At 39.4% G+C, this 21306-nt stretch overlaps 1 protein-coding gene across 3 annotated transcripts in view; it reads right to left on the bottom strand.

Annotated features, from left to right (window-relative positions):
* The window catches only part of LOC131233895 (E3 ubiquitin protein ligase RIN2), a 28097-nt gene that overhangs the window by 5246 nt on the left and 1545 nt on the right, over positions 1–21306 (bottom strand). For 2 of the 3 annotated variants that reach the window (XM_058230733.1, XM_058230734.1), the window contains exons 3-10: positions 21186–21263; positions 18768–18854; positions 18262–18383; positions 10210–10306; positions 10003–10108; positions 2888–3045; positions 2633–2770; positions 2476–2543 (exon numbers count right to left, since the gene is read on the bottom strand). In XM_058230733.1, the coding sequence (XP_058086716.1) occupies positions 2476–2543; positions 2633–2770; positions 2888–3045; positions 10003–10108; positions 10210–10306; positions 18262–18383; positions 18768–18854; positions 21186–21263 (854 nt within the window). The remainder of the gene's footprint in view (positions 1–2475; positions 2544–2632; positions 2771–2887; positions 3046–10002; positions 10109–10209; positions 10307–18261; positions 18384–18767; positions 18855–21185; positions 21264–21306) is intronic. The other variant, XM_058230736.1, reaches the window with a different exon arrangement.

Genomic DNA, 21306 nt, shown 5'->3' with positions numbered 1-21306 from the left:
CAAGATGTTAAGTCGTGGTCAGGATTGGTCTCTTCCAAGGCTTTAAGATGCAAAATTTCCCGAATCCTATTTGTCATCTCCAATTTGCAGACGATAATCTATTTTTTTGTGAGGCTAAAGATCATATGATTGAATTCTTAAGCATATCTATATGCTTATTTTAAGTTATTTCTAGTCTAAAGGTTAATAAATCTAAATGTGAGCTTTTTGGGATCCACGTATCAACAGAAATTGCTTCTCGGTTGGCGAAGTTGTTCGGTTGTAAATTGGGATGTTTCCCAACTTCTTATCTGGGCCTTTTGTCATGTGTGGGAAAGCCTCCCAATTTCCTCTAGGGCAAGATTCTTGAAAGAATTCAAAGAAGATTAAACATCTGGAAAGGTAAATATGTCCCTTGGGGGGCGCTTATCCCTTCTTAAAACTTGCTTATCTAACCTTCCGGTTTATTTTGTCTCTTTTTAATTGCCCTTCCTCAGTTCTGCATAAAATAGAAAAAAATGTGAAGAAGAGATTTCCTTTGGCAAGGCGTATCGGAAAATAGAAATTTCATCTTTTGAATTGGAAAGATGTGTGCTCTCCAACAGACCGAGGTGGAGGAGGAATTAAGAAACTAGATCTGCTTAATAAATCTCTTCTGGGTAAATGGGTTTGGAGATTTTTTCAAGAAAATTAGTCTTTGGAAAACCATATTGGTGGCCAAATATGGGACTTCCTCTAATGGGACTTAAACAGTCTTCAGAGTATAAGATGTCTTATACTTGTAAATTGATCAACAGATTAGCTCCCTTGATTTTTTTTTAGATCCAAATTCTTGATAGGTGATGGTCGTAGAATTCATTTCTAGTTGGATTCTGGATTTCTGACCAACCTTTTGAGTTCAGTTTACCCGGATCTTGCAGCGTTCTCAACAAATTTAGAAATTTTGGTGGTTGACTGTTTGATGAGGAATGGAGAAGAGATAATATGGACTCCCCCTTTGCGGAGGAACTTGACGGATTCCGTGATAGAGTCTCTAACTTCTCTCCTCTTCAAATTGTAGGAAGCCAAGATAATTTCCGATTCTCAAGACTCAATGGTATGGAAGGTTGCTACTTCTGGAGTCTTCTCAGTGCGATCTCTCTATGCAGACATGGTGAAAGTTAGAGGTTATATCGCTACAATTTCTACAACGCAGGTTTGGAAATATGGAGCCCCTCCGAAAGTAGCGGCTTTTGGGTGGCTAGTGGGTGGGAAAAGAGTGCTCACAATCGATAATCTTCAAAAATGTGGAATGGTTATCCCAAATGTGTGCCTCTTATGCTACAAGCAGGCTGAGTCTATTGACCATCTATTTCTCCATTATGCTTTCTCTTCAGCTATCTGGATGTAAATTTTGTCCCTAGCTTTGGTTGCCTGGATTACGCTGCAATAGATCAAGGACCTCCTTATAGCTTGGCACGAAGAGGATGGAGAAAAGCTTGGGAGGAGGAAGCGGCGAATCACCCTGCTCACGGTGTCGTGGGCCATCTCGGCCGAAAGAAATGATCGATGCTTCCGCAATTAGAGAAACTCGAAGGCAGGGGTATTTATTAGGGTTACTCAAATTTTGAGGGATTGAGCGCCTTAGTTGCTTTCGGAGGCAGGGACCTTTCTTTGGGTCTCCCATTTGTTGTGGGATTGGGAGCCTTTGTTGTGGGGGGTTTTTGGTTTCCCAGTGTTGACACTGGTTGTTGTATTTTAGTTTTAGGCTTCTCTAGTTTTTGTTAGTTTTTCTCCTTTGTTTTTCCTAGCTCTGCTAGCTTTTCTCTATTTTGTTTCCTTTCTATTCAATAAAATTTCACCTTTAAAAAAGAACAGTAGGCCAACCCGACATATATCATCATGCTTACCAACGAATGGTCCAATAAACCAATGGATACATGGTCAACACACACACACACACACACACAGAGGGAGATTCTTGGATGTCTCATTTTTTCCTATTTTCTAATTTTCTCCCTTTTTTGCTTAAAATTTTTGTCCGATATAGGCGCCAATACGGGGCTGATAACAATACCCGATGCCATATGGTATCAGTTTTTGGTTGGGCCGATATTCCCACCGATACCAATGTTCAGAACCATGAGCTCAATCAAAACTAAAAGTACCATCCAATGGCAGGGGAAAAAGAAAAAGTTATATATATAAAAGATTGTTTTATTGTCGTATGGCTACTTCATTCGTACACAATTGGAAGGATTGAATTCCCATGACAATAAAACCAAGGAGCGAAAATACTGCCCCCAGTCCACGATGCAGCAAAAAGAAAACATGGCTCCTTTTCTAGTTTTCATGAGAAATATGAGCTTAACTCTTCTTAGTACATACTACTTCCAAAGTAGGTTTTCCTTTGCTAATGGAACGGTGCAAAGTCATAATTTTGATCAAGCTTCCAAGTAAATCGTACAATAGTTAACATATAAAAGCATGCAAAGTACATAGTTGGTCTAGACATACCACGACTTCAAGCACGCAAGATGAAAAAGGTGATTGCAGGCTAGCTTTTTAGCTCTAGCCATTGGTTCCTGTGATTTACAAAAATTATTCACCCCTGCTTAGAGCCAATGATGAAGTAGAGACATTACAAATGATAAAATGGAAAAACTCCACTTACTCTACAAATGGCACATTCATCATTATATGTACGCAGCTCTTCAGATGAAGCATCAGGAAGTGCCCCATGAAGTGTACTTAGGGCCATTCTCAACTTGACAAATCCTTTGATCCGCTTTACAATAGCGCTTACCAAAGCCTGTCGATTGTGCACATAAAACCAAAGAGGACAATGATCAGGAACTGCAAACATTATCATGAACTGATTGAAAGATATCAAAACCAATACTGAAGAAAGTGGATTGAAAACATTTACACGAAAAGTCAGGAAGAGGACGGCATCCACCAAATGGAATGCCATGCCATGAAGCCACCAAATGTGCAAGTAATGCCCAAGTGCCATTAGCAAGGTCATCAAGTCTAAGAAAAATCCTAAGTTCCGAAGAAGAATGCCCTTCCATTCCCATAAAGAACCTGCAATCACATTTCTCAATTTAGGAAACAAAAGCTTTGTACATTAAGAACTGAGAAGTATGTCTTTACCAATACAAATCAAACAACTGCAATAGCATTACATTGAAGTCATGCTAGAAACCTTCTAATATCTTCACAAGGGATCGAAGGATTTTTCAGTCAGGTACAAATTAACCTCTTAAAATATATAATTAAATAGCAAAAGATTACAAACATGATTCAGGAATCACGCATCATCAAGGAACATCCCATATCAACAGTAGCCTATGCTACCCAGGTACAGGTATGAGTCGTATGACATCAATACAAAAACTTTTTTTTTTTAATCTCAGGGGTTTTATTTTATTTTTAATCTCAGTGAGTTATCAAATAGACTTAAATAAGTAACAAGTTTAAATTTTGTTATGCTTCAAAAACAATTTGTTTGGTAGTGAAATAAATCATTAGTTTAAACTCAAAAACTATTGGCATGCCAACTAATATCATTAAAATCTAATAAAGCTGGTAAAATTTTTCATCATTTTAATGTCTTGGATTGGGTATGCCACAGAGATAAGAGTCCTAGTCCTCCTGGAAGTACCAATGAATGGTAGATCATGGAGATGGAGCCAACACCCATTTTAAAGGGTCCAAGTAAGATAGTAGTTCCAGATAATGTTGAAGGATACCACGCTTCATAAAGATGCCATTCATGGAAATGTCAGATTAACATGTGGTGTCTCAAGATGCAACTAACACCATGCCTCCAAAATTTTGGAGAGATCATGGTAATAGCAACTAGTGTGTATGGCATGTGCAATGCATGTGTAAAGAGACGAAGTGGTTTTCAAGACGTGGGAGAGAGGGGAAGAGGAGCAGGATCAATCTATACTCTAGCGGAGTGTGATGGTTGATGCTTAGGCACTTTGAAATTATACATGTGGCACATATCAACTTAATCAAACCATCTAAGTTGTGAGACCCACATTAGATACGCTAGTTTCAAAAAATTTAGATAGATTTTGCGTTCATAATCTCTGATTCATGAGCATTTATGCATTTGGATCATTGACTATTTTAATTTATCTGTCCATTAACTATCCACCAATTAGCTAGTTAAAAATTCAACGCACTGCATATTTACGTATAAGATCCATCGGAATCAAAGCCCGTGACTTGTGCTATTTAGTTTCAGTTTACGATATTCCACTCTTACAATTTTTTAGTGACAATGTATCAACCATCTCACTCTGCCAGAGTATAAAAATTTCTCTTGTTTTAAAAGCAAGCATCTAACAGATGATCAACCACACAGCACCTCATTAATTACCTAAATACCCTTGCTTCAGGGTAAAAACCCTTCTCATGTCCTTCAATGAAGCAAAGTTTTAGATGCTCCTAAAACTGATTGTGGGGGAAATTTCAGCCACAGTGCTCACATTATATATAGTAGTGATTAAATCTTTTTTGCAGAACTGCCAGTTTTTAACAATTTTTGATAGGTACTGACAAATGACTAGAACACAGCCATTCTGATTCTGGCATGATCTACTTGGAACAAATATAATAAGAGCTTTCCTTTTTAATGTCAAAGAAAATGGATTTATCCTATCACAAGACCTCTCACATCTGTTTTTTATTACTTGAGATGCAATTTCAAAATAGAGAAACATGTATCACTAATGAACTTCTCATATCCACTTGCAAAAGTCCTCATTTGGGCCTTGACGAACCATCCTTGGATCTAAAGGGGGAGCAGAATTCTATAGAGGGATTAGAACTTGTTCGGTGGGCATTTATAGGGTGAGAATGCCGATAATAATTGACTCTTCAAGTTGATTCGTGCCTGTTATCAATTTTACTTGAGTTTGATAATTTTATATGATTAATTAATGCAATTAAAGCTTATTTCTTCAAGACTTTTTTGTGTTAAAGAACTCCAATACGAGCTCGTATCATCCGATACAGTTATCAACACCTTGATGCCGGCTTTCCGAACATTGTCGAACCATTTTTTGTCCAGTAATCATAAAAGCATAGCACCATTTAATTTTATTCTCGATGTACGGGGGCCAGCTCCCATGTCTTATGTTGATAATATGTGAAAGCTACCCCAGGCAAGGGCCTTCTGTATGCCAATCATGGTCATTTTCCAGTTCAGGGGTATTGTGATGCAGACTGAGCAGTGTCTTTGAATGATAGGAAGTCAACGACTGGCTATTGCATATTTATGAGAGGTAATATTGTCTCTTGGAAAAACAAGACGCAGACTGTTGCCACTCGCTCATTTGCAGAGGAAGAATATCACTCTATGGCACATGGTACCTATGAGATTACGTGGCGTAGGTCTCTTCATTGGGACATGGGAATCGAAGTTGCCTCCCGAGTTCCATTGCATTATGACAATCAAACAACTATTCATATTGCGTCAGATCCTGTTTATCACAAGAGAACTAAGCACATTTAATTTGATTGTCACTTTATACATAAGAATATTTCTTCCCAACTATGTACTCCATATGTGTGGTCCCATGATCAAATAACATACTTTCTCACCAAGGCCATCTCTTCTACTCAACTTCAGACGATTGCGTGCAAGTTTGGGCAAGCTTGACATCTATTCTCCAGCCTGAGAGGGAGCACAGGAGATTATGTGCGTGTCTGTGTGCGTGCACACTTGTAGGTATTATAGTAGTGGGTATCATTATGTTGGGGTTGCTGTCTTTTCCTTTGACAGCCCTTCAGGACACCATATCTTTTATGTTTAAGGCTTCATAATAAAATAGCATTAGGTGAGAGAGAAGAATCAGACTCTACACCTCTTTTCTCTTCAAACCTCCTCCTTTTTCATCTTTCTTCCTTGCACCATGAGATTCAACAGGTAGAAAATGAACTAGAAGATGGTTTGTTAAGAGATACAGGAGGTGCCTGTGAAAGGGAAAGAAGTGTGACGAAAGGAATTGTTTTCTATGTGATCAGTAAAATCTGCACTCTCCAGCTGTGATATAAGGGTGACATTTATATAAGCTCAATTAAACATAACAAAGCCTTCCCACATGACAATTGGCAAGAAGTTTGTATGTCATTGCTGTCTGGACTTAGTTCTCTTTTTTTTATGAATGGATCACTTTATCACTCAACGAAAGAACCAAACAAAAAACAGGTATACAAAGCCAAGACAAGATGCAAAATCAGGAGCCTGTCGACAGCAATATACAAAATTCTGCTATTCCAGCCATCACATACAATCCTTTCCCGACATCACTGCCTTTCACTGCACCACAGAATCGCTTCCCAGCATGCAAGAGATTGATCATGCTGAAATCCCCTAACCTGACTACTTAATGAAGTCCTGTCCACGACCAACCTGAAAATTCTGTTCACGACTATCCCAGAAGAACACTCCTTCCCTTTGAAAATATGATTATTTCTCTGTTTCCACAGCGACCACATTGTCGCTTTTAAAGTGTATGCCCATGTTACCCTTGCCACTTGCCTCCATTTAGGACTCTTCCATCCTGGACAAAAAAAAAAATTCCCCACTGTCCTCGGGGTGACCCAATTCACCCCAAACTTTCTGAACATTGCCGAGCACACTTGCCATCCCAATTTACAGTGGGTCAGTAAATGCAAGCAATTCTCCTCTGCTTCTTTGCACATTGGGCATCTATTAGGCATTTGAATCCCTTTCCTCTGTAGCTTATCTATAGTTTGCTTGCAATTTCTGCACACTTCCCAACATAAAATATTCACTTTCAGTGGAGCTCCTCCAGCCCATACCACAGGAGGCCCATTCCACTCCAGGCAAACTGCTATTCCCATATGCCTTCTGCCAAGATCTTACCATGAATCTCCCACTAGAGTTAACATCCAGATCCTCTTCATTCTCCTCTGCAACAATTCTAATCTCCTCCAGCCTTGCAAGCAAACTAGTAATACAAGGAACCTCCCCGCCCTTTCGGTCTCTCCTAAAACACAGAGCCAACACCATACCCTCCCCTCCTCATTGATACATCTCTTTCACCACTCCCTCCTTATCCAAGGCTATTTGAAACAACAGGCTGTACGCTGAGCTGAGCAAATTTGAACAACATTTATCTTTCTAGAATCTCACCCTGTTGCCTTGCCCCACCTTTTATTTAATGTGTTCGGCATACCTCTCATATAATTTTGAGATCTCCCTCCAAACTGCAGATCCTTTCCTTCTGCATTCAGCCTTTACATCCCATTCATTATTCATTGCGCCGTACTTTTCCATCAGGAAATTTTTCAGCATTTGAGCTTCCCCGAAACCAATCCTCCACCACCATTTAGCCAATATTGCTGAGTTTGTCCCTTTTATAGTCCTATGCCTAGCTCCCCCCTCAGAAAATGGTTTGCACACTTCCATCCACACCACCCGATAGAATTTGTGACTATATTCCCAATTAGTCCAAAAAATTTCTGCACTGGTTCTACCTTGGCACCAACCTTCGATGAACATCTGAATAATGATAGAGATGAAATGGCAAACTATTTAATACTGCCTTTATTAACATTAGCCTCCTGCCTATTGATAAAACACTTCCTTTCCACGCTGCGAGCTTGTTTCTGCACCTTTCCAGTATGTAATCCCATGCTGCAGGTGAGGGTTTCATGGACCCAATGGCATCACCAATAGATTGATGGGCAATTCTTCTATTCTACATCCCTTAATTCTCTCCATTCCATAGGAAACTGTCAGACATTGAAATCCAGGATCTTATTCTCCTTCTTGCTCACCTGCAGGCGTATGTTCTATCTCCGTCTCAAGAAGATGGCATTGTATGGTCACTGGCAGGCAACGGATCATTTTCAGTCTCCTCTCTTCAAATCCCCGTCTTTGCCAGAGATCTCCTCATCTTCCTGCCACATGGGTCCATCGTGATCTTATAGGGGGTGCCTCCTCAGTTTGCGGCTTTTGAGTGGCTGGTGGATCGGAATAGAGTATTGACTGTTGACAACTTGAAGAAAAGGAGGTTCTCTTTTCCAGATGCCTTCCTTCTATGCCTGCACGCTGAGGAAACCGTAGACCACCTATTCATCCATTGCCCTTTTTCGGCAGATATATGGTGGGGCATCCTTCGTTTGGTAGGAGTTTACTAGGGTAATGCCTAATTCGGTGGAACTCCTCTTCTCCAGTTGGCATGGGGAGCACGGAGGAGGCCTTGGAAAGAGAAGATTGAAGACCATCCTGTTGGTTGTTATGTGGGCTGTATAGCCTGAAAGAAACAATAGGTGTTTCCGGAACTTGAGGGGGTCGGCTGCGGAGGTTTTTTCGAGGGTGTTAGTCCTTTTCAAAGATTGGGTGCCCATAGGTTTTGGGAGGTTTTTCTGGTCATGGGACTAGATTGTTTTTTCTTCTTCTCTTCTTTTCTTTTTTGCCTGTAAGCCCTCTTTTTGCAATAAAAATCTCTCTTTTCAAAGAAAAAAAAAAATCTCTCCATTCCTTTAATTTCTTCTGCACTCAAATTTAAGCTGCCGCACTGCATACAGCACATGCGACAGCATTAACGAAGAATCCCATGTTTCATGGAAGAAGCAGGATATCAAGTATCACTATATATGGATCTCATGAAGAAAAGGAGAAAGAGGCATAGACTCGAGTTTTGCAAATCCAAAGATCAGATGAAGGATATTTGTTACAGAGGCATTGAAGCTAGAAGATTATCTCTGGACTTTCAAAAAGAAGGTAGAAGATTTTCTTATATTGAAGGATACATGGGAATAAGTGAAAATCAAGTTTAGGGGAGGCTGTTGGAACCTAAACTTGCTTTCCAAGTTAAACTAGGATGCTTATTATTTAGAAAGTTTCTTTGGTTGTCCTTTGTTTCCTAATTGAGTAGGAGCTTCCTTCTGTTTTAAGTAGAATTAGATGCTAGAGAGAGATGTCTATAAATAGGTGCTTTGTACGTGAGTTAAAGGTGGTGAAAATCAATGAAGTTTTTTCTATTCTTTGTATAACTCGTGTACGGCCAATGAAGATGGGGAGCAGAACTAGTTGCCAGGCTTGTTGATTCAAGTTGCTGTAGCAACAAAAGAAAAGGGTTTTCCATATTCTAAACAATGATAATTTTGAAACCAAGCAAACTAGCCTGAGATCAGAGACTGGCTTCGGGAGGGCCTTCTAATTAGCTTCCAGAAACAACTTCTCCCACCTACCATCTGTCAAAAATAGATTGTTATCGGTGCCACCAATGGGCTCAAGCAAGTTTCAAAAGCTTAGTGAGGATCGTGATGTGAACTGGCTTCATCAAGTCAAACGTTGATATGCATTGTAGAAGCTTACAAGATTGAGCAAAGTAATCCACTTTTTTTCTTTTCTTTTGGATGATAGAGAAGTCCTCATATGTCAAAGGAGTTTTTTCCCCTGTTTGATAGTTAAGCTGGGATCAAACCTGACATTTCAATATCGGGAAGTAAAAGTCTTACATAGAAGAGGAGAATTGTCTGTTGTTGAAAGACAAGTTCACTGAATAATGTGAGGACGCACAGAAGGCTAACGAAGTGATGATTTATTTTTATTTTTATTTTTTAAAGAAAAGCAATGATTCATTTCACTATAGCCCCACATAATATAAGCGGTTGTAGTAAGCAGTTTAATGAATCAATCCAGAAAAGCCCCATCTTGATCCCATGTGCATAATTCTTCATCCACATTAGGAAAAATTATACAACTGTGCATGAATTCAAGATCTCAGTCGTTTCCCCTATCAATATGTCTTTCTCAATCAAGAAAGAAATACATTTCCATGCACTACGAGAACAAGTCTGCTTCAAGTTTGGTAATAGAAGCATGCATCAGATTGGGATTCTAAGGCAATGAAAACGTAATACTATCAAGAAATATTTAAGCACTATTCACAAAAGTAAGCCTGCAAACGCAGAATCCACTCCATTACCAAATACAGGATTTATACGCATCGCATGCATGGTGAATAGTGCAATTATCAGACGTACCAGCCGATGATCTATCAAACAGATGGGATCGTTGGCAATCTGCACTGCCATCCACTGAATGGCGGTGCCACAGGTCAAGGAGCTGAAATCCATGAATCATAATCGCCTACAAGGAAATGTTAGGTCAAATAACCTGTAAGGTCAGGTTTTAATATTTCCATCATATTAAGAAGGTTGTGAATAATTCTAATATGAAGGTAGAATTACCTGTAGCGTCTCAAAGGCCATACTGAGAGGTTCAAAGAATAACAGCAGAAGAATATTAGAACCTAATGCCCTGTATATTATCATACACAACCTTATCCTGAAAGTCACCAGAAACATGCATGAGATAAATATCCCAGTTACGTTAGCTTCCCTAGAGAAAACAGTAAGCATGTGGGCTAGATTTCTTTGGAAGAATTTTTCTGGGTAGCAGAAATACTTCACAATGTCAGGCACATCTAAAAAAATAAATAGAAGAAGAAGAAAGCAAGAAAAGGAAACAAAGAGTAGCATGCAGGCCTAGCGTTTCAAATCAAATATGTTAAGAAACAAATTTAAAGACAAGAAAGGGCAAGAGGCTTGGTTAAGAAGTTCAACAGCTTGAGAATCAATAGGGCCATGAACAAGAAACAGCTAGTTCAATTGTTATCCATGAATCATTTGCATCTCAAAACAATGACTGACTACAAACCAATTCATAGTATAGCGTGCTTCAGCCCATTCAATATATCTCATAAGCTGGAAAGGATCTCATTCAGGAAGCAATTGTGACATGGGTGAGGCTGCCACTGGACCAATCAGACAAGACAAAAATTCCAGGCCTAACTGGTATTAGGCTGGATTTCGGTGGTGTGCCTTGCCATGGATGCTCAGAACCCAGTTCATGACCAGATTCTTTCAGCCCCAGCTGCCTAGTCGTGGGTGATCTAGGCAAAGTTTCAAAAACTGGACCAGACCATCCAGTCCGACCAAACTGGAGGTGTTTCTGGCCTGATTGCATACGGACTGTGAGATTTCTCAAAACCGAGGGTAAGAACAGAGTTCAACAATTGTAGCAGAGGGGGCTAAAAGAATTTCACAAACTGCCTGTTTCATTTCAATTTCACATAAATAGTTTTTATGGTTCAACCAACTGAACTGAAGGGACCGGACTTTTTTCTTTTCTTTTTTAGAACCATCTACATTTCTGTTTTGCTTAAATATTTTTTTAAATAGTTTTAATAACTTAGTACTCTATACACACAAATAACTCTAATAGTTGATACACTAAAACCACATTTGCACAAAGCAGTAAGCAAAGATGTAATGGATTCAATTTCATGAGCGGGTGAGTCCGTTTTGACATGTTAGCAAGTATAAACAGCAACAAAGCAGGGGTGGGAGAGCAAGCATGAAGGGCAATTCAAAGCAGGAGCAGCTCCTGGTAGGTCTGCGCAACAAAGACTACTCAACCACTCACACCTTCAATGAGACCTCATCACTGAGAAATCCATCCCAACCCCCTCCTTGCCTCCCTCATCACTGATGAATCCTTGCCAAATCCTCCCTCCATCTCTTGCTCCAAAGTGAGGCTCACGATTGCCAATCCACACCCTTGATCTAATAGACGCACCATGAATGGATGATGACCCAATAATATTACAAATTAGAAGATTGCAGCCATCCAATCTTTAGCCCTTTAACCATCCATTTGTAGGCCATTGATCTGATCTGGCAGATTTCCAGGACATTCCCCCATCACAATGGGGCCCATCAGACCAACAATCTAGGCACCCAATAAGTGGGCCATAGTCATTTATCCAAACCAGTGATGTTATGAACCTATAGATGGACAAAGCATGAAGAGAAGTGGCAGTAGATTTGGGTGCGAGAAGAACGGTACTGTTCTCAAAGAATGAACAGCAAAGGGTTGATAGAGATCGATCTCTTGTTTTTATTATAAGATTGTAATTTCATCTGCACATTTTGGTAAAAAGAATCATTTTCTCCTTTAATCATAATTTTAAAAAAATGGATGTGTTCAAATGGAACATGAAAACGTGACAGAATTGATCCTAGTTACTATTCGGGACAGAGTGGAAGAAGGGAGGAGATTTCTCGAATGAGGAAACGGATCCAATTACTTGGAAAGAATTGAACGAGGAGATGTATGAGGTGAAAATCTATCTATTTTGAAATTTTAGCAAATATCAAGGTAATGGTTCGGGCTGTGACGCATGACGAGGCTGTAACAGCCTGTTCAAAAAAAGTCAGAACTGTAATGGTCCGTTACTGTCCTGCATAACTGCCCAGGACCATTAAGTGTATATAAGGCCCCCTTTCGGAGCCCGTTTTGCAAGTTTTCACCATTTCTCCTCCAAGTTTTTTATGTTTCATTCTTAGGACTATTTTTAAACCATTTTCGACTAGATTTGTGAAATCATTGAAGAGTAAAGTACAATATTTAAACCAACTTTGGAGAATCGAAGATCCGGGACCAAATTTGGAGGAAATAAAAAATAGGTTGCAAAATTTCTTGCTGCAAAATTATTAATTTAACATTATATTACTAAATCAACCAAGTCTAGTACAAATCTTACCAGATTTGTGTTTAATTTAGCTATTATATAATTTTTCACTCTTACGCAGTTTTTATGGTTTTATATAATTTCAGCAATTTCCAAAAAAAAAAAAAAATTGTAAAATATTTTGGGTGTAGATTGTTCAAATACATGTGTGGAGTATAGATTTACATATGCATGGACTAAATCAACGCTTTTTCATCTCTTTTTATTCTTTAGTAAAAAAAATTTTAAATTCAAGTCATTTTTTTAATAAATAGTGGCTTTTTTTGTTTTTTTCCTCAAATTTTTTGAGGGGAATGATGTTGAATGCTTAGGGATATGCAGTAACAGACTAACAGGATGAATACTACAGATTACATGAATTTCGGCTTCATTTTAAAGACATTCAAGTGGTCCCAAATTGGCTTGACACTATTCATCTTAATTTAATTTTAATTTTTCCTCAAATCTCTTGAGGGAAATTGTATCAAATGATTAGGGGTGTGCATTAATGGGATGAGTTCCGTAGATTGTGTGAAATTAGGGTGGCTTTGGGGGCATTCGAGTGATCCTAAATCAGCCCAATATTATTCATCCAATTTAATTTTTAATTTTTTCCTCAATTTTCTTGAGGGAAATGATGCCAAATGATTAAGGATATGCATTGGTGGGTTGGTTCTAAAGATTACATGAATTTTGAGCCATTTTAGGGGTATTATCCAAGTGGTCCTAAATTGGCCTGACACTTTATCACTTATAAGTTCACTTCATACTTCATGCATTAACATCTTATGGACCTATACGATCATATTACGGTCGTATCTAGTAAAATGGTTATGTCTCATCATTACATTCATACTCATATAATCTTATTTATATTCAATCATTGATGTTAGATATTTAGAAAATTAAATATATATGAATTTTGAAGTCAATCTAAGCCTCTCGGATTAATAAAATCATCAGGCAGCTCCAGACAACATTCTTAACGAAGAATGACCCATTATCCCATTATGGACATGTTCAAAACCAGAAGAAAAAAATGCATATATGGAATCCTCTCGTTTATATATACATATATATATGCAATATTTTTTCAGATTTTTTCTTTTAAAAAATTACCATTACAGCCCATAACGTAGCAGTTGAACGGCCGGCCGTTACAGTTATTGAATACCTGGGCAAATATAAACAACTAGGACCAAGGTATTCCATACGGTAAGTCAGTAACAGTGGTAGTACCATTACGATATGGATCATAACAGCCATTATGTTTTTTTTCTTTTTCTTTTTTTGAAAAAACCTATTTCCGCCCCATAGCAGACGGTTTCAAGACAACTTTTCCGTAACGACCATTACGACCCCGTAATGCATAACAGATACCACCATTACCGTTACGTAACCATTTTGGAGTACCTTGGTTGGAACCACCTCAAACAAAACAAAGGGGAGGGAAAAAAGAAAAAACATATAACAGCCTAGGTATTCAATAACAGTAATGGAGGCCATAACAGCTAGCTTTATGGCCGTTACAATACGGGCCATAACAGTCATTACGCCCCCATTACGACCCTATAACGGATGGAATTTTTTTTAATTATTAAGGAAAGAATATATTGGCCAATTACAGGCCTATTACGGGCTAGTTTTTTTTTTTCAAATTGGGTGTTACAGCCCCGCATCACATAGCAATCACCACCATTACCATTATATAATGGCAATGGCCGTTACAACCATAACATAACCATTTGTTAATACCATGATAACATCTAGGAAGGAGGAGTGGGCATTGGAAGTGTCAAAACAAGAGTGGCTCCTGAGAAGGTTCAAGCAACAAAGATGAATCAAGTTTGGAGGTGGTAATGACCCTATACTCTTCCAAAACTGGGTGATCATAGCCATCCATTCTTTGGCATTGTAACCATTAGTTTGTATGCCTATGATCTAAGGATGGGAGCTTCCAATTCAATAGATTTTTTGGGGCATTCCCCCATCTAGAAGATCTTCATTTTCTATTTTCTAGAAATAATTTATTTATGATATCACAGTTGATGCAGGACAATTAATCACTTGCTCTAAAAGGTCGAATTGATAGAGCATGGCAAATCAATCCATTTATCTTATAGCCCCGGCCCCACATCCCATGGGTTAGAACCTCGGCTGAAACCCCCCCCCCCCCCCCCACTTCACACGAACCACCCGGCTCACACGGGTGGGGCCCGCCTCACACGGGCCGCCCACCCCGAGTGTGCCCCTGCATCCCACAGGCCACCCCACTCGAGCCCAGTGTGAAAATGCCTCTGCATTAACAACCGAACTGAATCAAACTAGCAACTTGACCAAGTTCAACCAAACTGAACAAGTTTCTGTTTCAGTTACCAATTTGGTTTTTAAAACATTGGATCCAACCACATCTACGACATACACATACACATGAGCAAGAACATGGCAACAAAACACCTGCATGCGTTCACCTATGCACATACAAACTATCAGTTACGTGGCATGCACATAGGCCTAGAGGGTTATTTCTGGCCATTGGCTGATGAGGTGCAATTGCTGCTGGTTGCAAAGTAACTGAACAGTATGCTTGCATGACCCAAGGGTGATTGTTGATGTTGTGGCCCAAATGGAGCACCTCTGCACCTTTGCACCGATAAGTATACAACCTCTGCATCACCAATGCCATAATATTACTGATGTTGTAGCCTAAGTGGAGCACATCTGGCCTTCGCCTAAGTGTAGCCTAAGAGTGATTACTGGTGTTGTAGCCTAGGATCATCCAATAAATGTTCGGAGGTTGTACTCAAGAGCTATGAAGGTTCTGAAGATTCTTTATTTAGCTTGTTATATAAAGTTATCAAGAAAACTTGTGGTACAGTATCATCTTTCCCACCAACTCAGCACCTGTTTAGGAAATCAGTACCATAAAAATGATAAGCCACACCATGAAGATGGCAATTCTCGAAAATCAGGCTGATCCACTCCCAGTGGGCAATCTTGCATATAGAGTCACACTATCAGTTGTCTGTTGCTTCTGACAGTGACCCACCTAATGAGCAAACAAGCCTCTCTTTTTTTGGCCAGCACTTCTTCGTGTTGGGGCCTACCACTTTAATGATACAGATGACCTACACAAGCAGCATGCTGGGGGGGAAATTGTTGGATTCACCAACAAGTTAGGATGACTTGGCTTTGTCTCAAAAAGAGGCCTAGATGATCTCGATATGGTAACGTGTGGCCATAAAACCATACATACCAGATATGTGGCCATATGGCTGTATGACCCACCTGATTTGATCTGTAACATGTGATTGTGTGTCTCTCTGTTGTCACCACACACACCTCTTTTATGTAAAAGCTCATGAGGGCAATTTGGCCGTTTCAGCTTTCTCTATTTATTAATAAAAGGTATGAGGAGAGAGAGGCATGTAAGTCAGCCCCTACATTTATCTCTTCCTATCTTTCTCAATAGGGTATCCCAAAACAATTACATAACATTACTGTAAAGGCCCTATAACAGTCTGTTACGGCCTTACGGGGCCAAAACACAGTTTTTGTCGTGATGAGGACATCCGACCATTTAGAGTATACTGGAGGAGGAGATCGGCCCAGCCTTCACTTTGGCTCGATGACCTGTACATGGGACCGGGTGGGCCGCACTGAGGACTTGAATACCCTACATGCATAATCTTGCATCTTACACTAGGAAGATGCATGTGGGCTGCTTATTTGAAGAGTTTTGATCGTTGGATCATGAGGACACGACAATCGGATTGTTGAATCGTGTCGATCCTTCGATTGGGTGGTTGGATCATTGTGATCCTTGATCACTTTGGTCAATAGTATTAGGATTAGCTGATTTCATGTTTTTTATGGTTATTTATAGTTTATGATGAGTTATTTTCAGTTTATTGCATCATGGGACATGTGAGGTATGTTTTTTATTGAGGGATATTAGTAGCGCACGAGCGCGCTCAGTAGTTTTTCAGCAGGTGAGAGTGTGTGTTGAGGTAGACCGTCGAAGGCCAACTCCATGGCCTGATCGTGTATGGATCAGGATAGGTACAAAAGGATTTTTGCAAAAGAAACTAACTTTATGAGAACATTCCGAAAGACTGTTTGAGGTATAGAAAGCCCTAGCCCATAGGAATGGAATGAAAAACAACTCTTTTGCTTGAAAAAACTCTTTATCGCATGTGATTTGAGATTCTCTTGTGCAAAGAGACTATTTGCTGTGAAGGTGTGAAGCCTAGTTATCATTTGCGTCTCTATCTTATTCTCTTCTAAAAAGTATTTTTTTAATTCTTATCTCTTTTCAAATCCTTCTTCCCTACCACTTTTCTTCTATAAACCCCAAAACCCTTTATCATTTCTTCCTAAACCTAAACCCGTTACCTAAATCCATCTTTTTCCAGCCATCACTCCACCAAACCTAACCCATCACCACCAGCCCCACATGTACAGATAGGGTAGTCAGCCCCTTCCCTCCGTTTTCCTCCATTTCTTCAATCCATCTTCCTATCCTATAAACCCTAGCCTAAAACCCTAATCCCCAAATCCCTATGAAACACTAACCCTCCAATCCCTAGGAAACCCTAAATCCTTAATTTCCAAATTCTAAATCTCACATTTTCCCCAAAATTCCTAAAACCCCTTCGAAACCCTAACCCTAGAATTGCGCAAATCTGCCCATTGAATTAGAACCATACCTATGCTAATATGAGAGTTCCAATCTCTCATTTGCCTTAGATTTTCATGCTTATGTGGTTTATACTCGTGTGTGATTGTGGTTTAACGTAAATCTGAATTTTATTATCCATTTGGTACTCTTTTAATCACGGTCGAATTGCATGTAATTATATGCGACTTACGTTGATTAATTTGTTAATAATCTCCTGCTTCCAAATGGTTAGATCACGTGTCCTACATCAGGCCATAACAGCCATTATAGCCTGTATCATAACGGTAACAGCAGTTGCCGTTATAGCCACCGTTACTGTATGGAATACCCTATTTCTCACACATTCTCTTCCTCTTCCTCTTTCGCTTCCTCTGTCTCTCTATCTCTTGGTTACTTTAGTCTATCATACTTTGTCAAAAGTCTTTGGTATGGGTACTGTCATCCTAATTCCTTCATTTCCATCTTCTGCCATCTACATGCAAAATTTTCAATTCAGCCTTAGGTCTATTTATAAACTTACAAAACCTCTCATTGTTCTATAACATTTTATCTTACCTATTGTGTTTTCGCAGGACCAAACTACAGGGACAAAGATCGGAGGAGGACATGAGTCTGTTGGCTTCTATTATCTACGCAAGGAACCAGTTGGAGATGCTCCACAAATGTGCATCTCCTCATCAGTGACTAAGTCCGCTGTGTTTTGCTCTAGTCCAGCATGATGTTTGAGAACCACTTCAGGTACCTAGTATGTTTGGGTTTGAGTACTATACAACATTTGTGGATGATTATTCAAGAACGACATGGTGTGGTGTTCGTAAATATTTAAGTACTTTATCCGGGGTTCAAAGTGAATCTCTGTAATTAAAAAAAAAAAAGTTCCAAACGCATTGCTCATTAGACTCCCCGTGGCATGTACTTGTAATATGTATTCTTTAAAAAGCACATTGATGTTTAGATGCAAAAGTAACCATGTGAATGAAAAAAATCAACAAAACGCCAAATTGAAGTACTTCATGCAAATTGCAAAGGTAGGTTTAGAAGCAATACCAAAATATATCAATAGAGAGAACCAACAATAAGACAGAAAAAACACGAAAATATGTCCATGGAGTTGCAGAAGGGGATGCATTCAATCGCTCGAGCCGGTCTCTTGCCAATGATTGAAACATCTGGGAGCCAAGAGCAGAAGGACATGTTAGATATAAAGGAGGAAAGCATTCAATTCCTTCAGGGGGGGCAACTACAAATTATGGTATTAAAAAACGGTTACGTTATGGCCTTAATGGCCGTTATGTGATGGTAATGGTGGGAGCCGTTACACGATATGAGGCTGTAACACCCATTCTTTAAAAAGGCCGTAAAAGCCATTGTGGGTTGATACGGGGCTGCAATGGGCCGATACATTTTCTTCCATTAAAATAAAATTTGACCATTATAGGGCCATCAGGGCCCATGTTGTAATGGCCATAAGGCTAACCCATACGGCCACCGCTCCCATTATTGTATACCTTGCTAAAAATAATATATAAGTTAGGATACTTTATATAGGATACCTTTAAGGAACAAAGAACTGTTAACCAAGTTGACCACAAGGCTGCTTGAAATATGGTAGGAGGCACCACCAACGGGAGAAACATTCCCTGTTCAAACATTCATGGTGACATCTTAATTAATTACTTAAAGATGGAAATTGCACAAACAATAATGTTACAGAATTTATACAACTCTCCATTATTAATGTCTTTCCAGATAAATACAAAAAGGATTAAAATAACATTAATGCTCAATGCTCTCATAGCACTATAACTTATAGTGCTCCTAGTTTCATTGGTCCACTTGGATAGTCTAATTTAATCCAATTCATTGATCCATATTGTTCATTAGGTGCAACCCATGTTTCATGCACTGCCAGGCAAACATTGCACCATGCCAACAAATATTAACCATCGATCAACGGACTATAATATGGATGATAAAGGTTGTTTACACAAAAATAGGTCCAAACAACAATTTGATCCATCCATTCGTTAGGGCCCGTCATGGATTGCTAATGATTCTGATTGAAGAATCACTTTTGTTAGACAATCATAGTCATTCCATCCATAGCTTGGAAAAAGGATGGCTATAGAAAATAGGGCCAAATCAAGGATAGATTAGATCACTTGATCAGAGAAGTTTTTGCATAGTAGTCCATAAAATGTGTTCTTAACTTAATAGATAGTTCAAATTGATAGATTGAACTGTCCAAATGGACCAATCCAACTAGGAGCACTATAAGTTATAGTTCATGTGTGTGTGTGTGTATTTTTAAGGGTAACGAGAACCTTTATTGAAAAGGCACCGAGCTGGAGCAACAAACTACACTATAAGTTATAGTGTTGTAAGAGCACTGGAGCATTTCTCGTAAAATAATAACAGAATCTAAAACTCCAAATTACAATCATAAAATCACAGTCAGCTTAAACTCAGAGGGTCAGCTAGTTGAGTGAATGAGATGACTCAAATTTGCCTTCTATTAGTCATGAAAATGCATAATCGGGCTCAACCAAGTGCAGAGACATCACGCACGCGCATATACAAGGTGCGCTCCAGTGGTACCGGCGCCAAGCAGATTTAGGGCCCATGTGATGTGTGCATGAAATCCAACCTGTCCATCAGCTGAGTCACCACATGTTACTCGCATGGCCCAAACAACAGGCCGGCTACAGCACAGGGAACAAGATGGGACGGGATGGTCATCTGCTTTCTTCTTCTTTTTTTTGGTGTGGGGGGTGAGGGGGCACCATGTTGTGTATATGGAATCCAGGCCATTCAGAACCTTCATGTGGCTGGATGAAGGGTCAGGCTATTTTGCAACTCAGGTGGGCCCCAATGCAAATCAAGGGTGGGTGTTCCCTCCCATCTTGTTCCATGTGTTGTGGCCCACTTGAGTGTTGGATCGGGTTGATTTTTGAGACTTCGAGGTAATGTGAGGAGATGTATCTGATGGACGGGCTGTATGTCCTAAAGACATCACATGGGCCCCACATCTGCCCAGTGCCACCCTACTCTCCATTCACTATTCAAAATACTCATCAACTAATTTCTTACATATGGCCTTAGAGCTCCTTATATAGGCCAAAATACAAAAGATAAGGGATCTAAAGGGATCTAACACAAATCTTGACTTTGCTATTTTACGCTACATCATCATCATCTAAACACAAAATAGGTCATCAAAGTCTTTAACAAATTGGGTCAATTACAAAAAATCTCATTCAACCATTCCACTTTATCAAGGACAATATCCTCAGTTAAACCAAAGGTCATCAAAATCTTTCTTACTACCTCCCCCCACGAACTTTTGGGCCTTCCCCTTGCCATTTTAGAGCCTTCAACTTAAACCAACTCACTCATACTGATGAAGTTCTTGATCTCCATTGCACATGGCAAAAACCATTTGTCTACATTCCATCATCTTATTACCTATTGGTGCTACTCCTAAGTTCCCTAGAATGCATTCATTTCTAGTTCTTGCCGCTCATCCATCTCAACGTCCTCATTTCAGCTACGCTCATCTCATGAACATGTTCTTTAAATGCCGAGCAAAAGTGTTTCCATAGTTGTTATGCATCCCTATGTGTTTCCATAGCTTTAACTTGTAGGGTTATCTAACCAACCATAGCCCAACTGTACAAAGATGCAGTATTGTATCCTGGTGCAAATCTCAAGCCAGTTAATATATTGATATTTAGAGCAAAATAACCAAGCATCTTGATATGTGACCAAAAATGTTATAACTGGAACAACTCTTCAAATTTGAAAATGGAACGGCGTGTGTTTATCAAGCTACCTGCTCGGTAAAAAATACATGAAACAAAATGGGAATTCCAATGAGGATATACATTAAGATTTTTAACCGGAGAATGCCACCACTGGACTTCCCCCAATAAAATGTCTTCCACTCTAGTTCACATATAGACATCAATTACCTTGTAAACAACATAGTTGACGAGACGTTCCACCACTTTCCGAGTCTCAGAAGGGTATAGCTGCACAAAGAATACAGTCTGCATAAAAGGAGGAAAGGTAATCAATAAAGCAAAGTAAATG

The sequence above is a fragment of the Magnolia sinica genome, chromosome 18, assembly GCF_029962835.1.
Source record: "Magnolia sinica isolate HGM2019 chromosome 18, MsV1, whole genome shotgun sequence".
Classification (NCBI taxonomy): Eukaryota; Viridiplantae; Streptophyta; class Magnoliopsida; order Magnoliales; family Magnoliaceae; genus Magnolia; species Magnolia sinica.
This window is presented reverse-complemented; position numbering and strand designations above follow the sequence as displayed.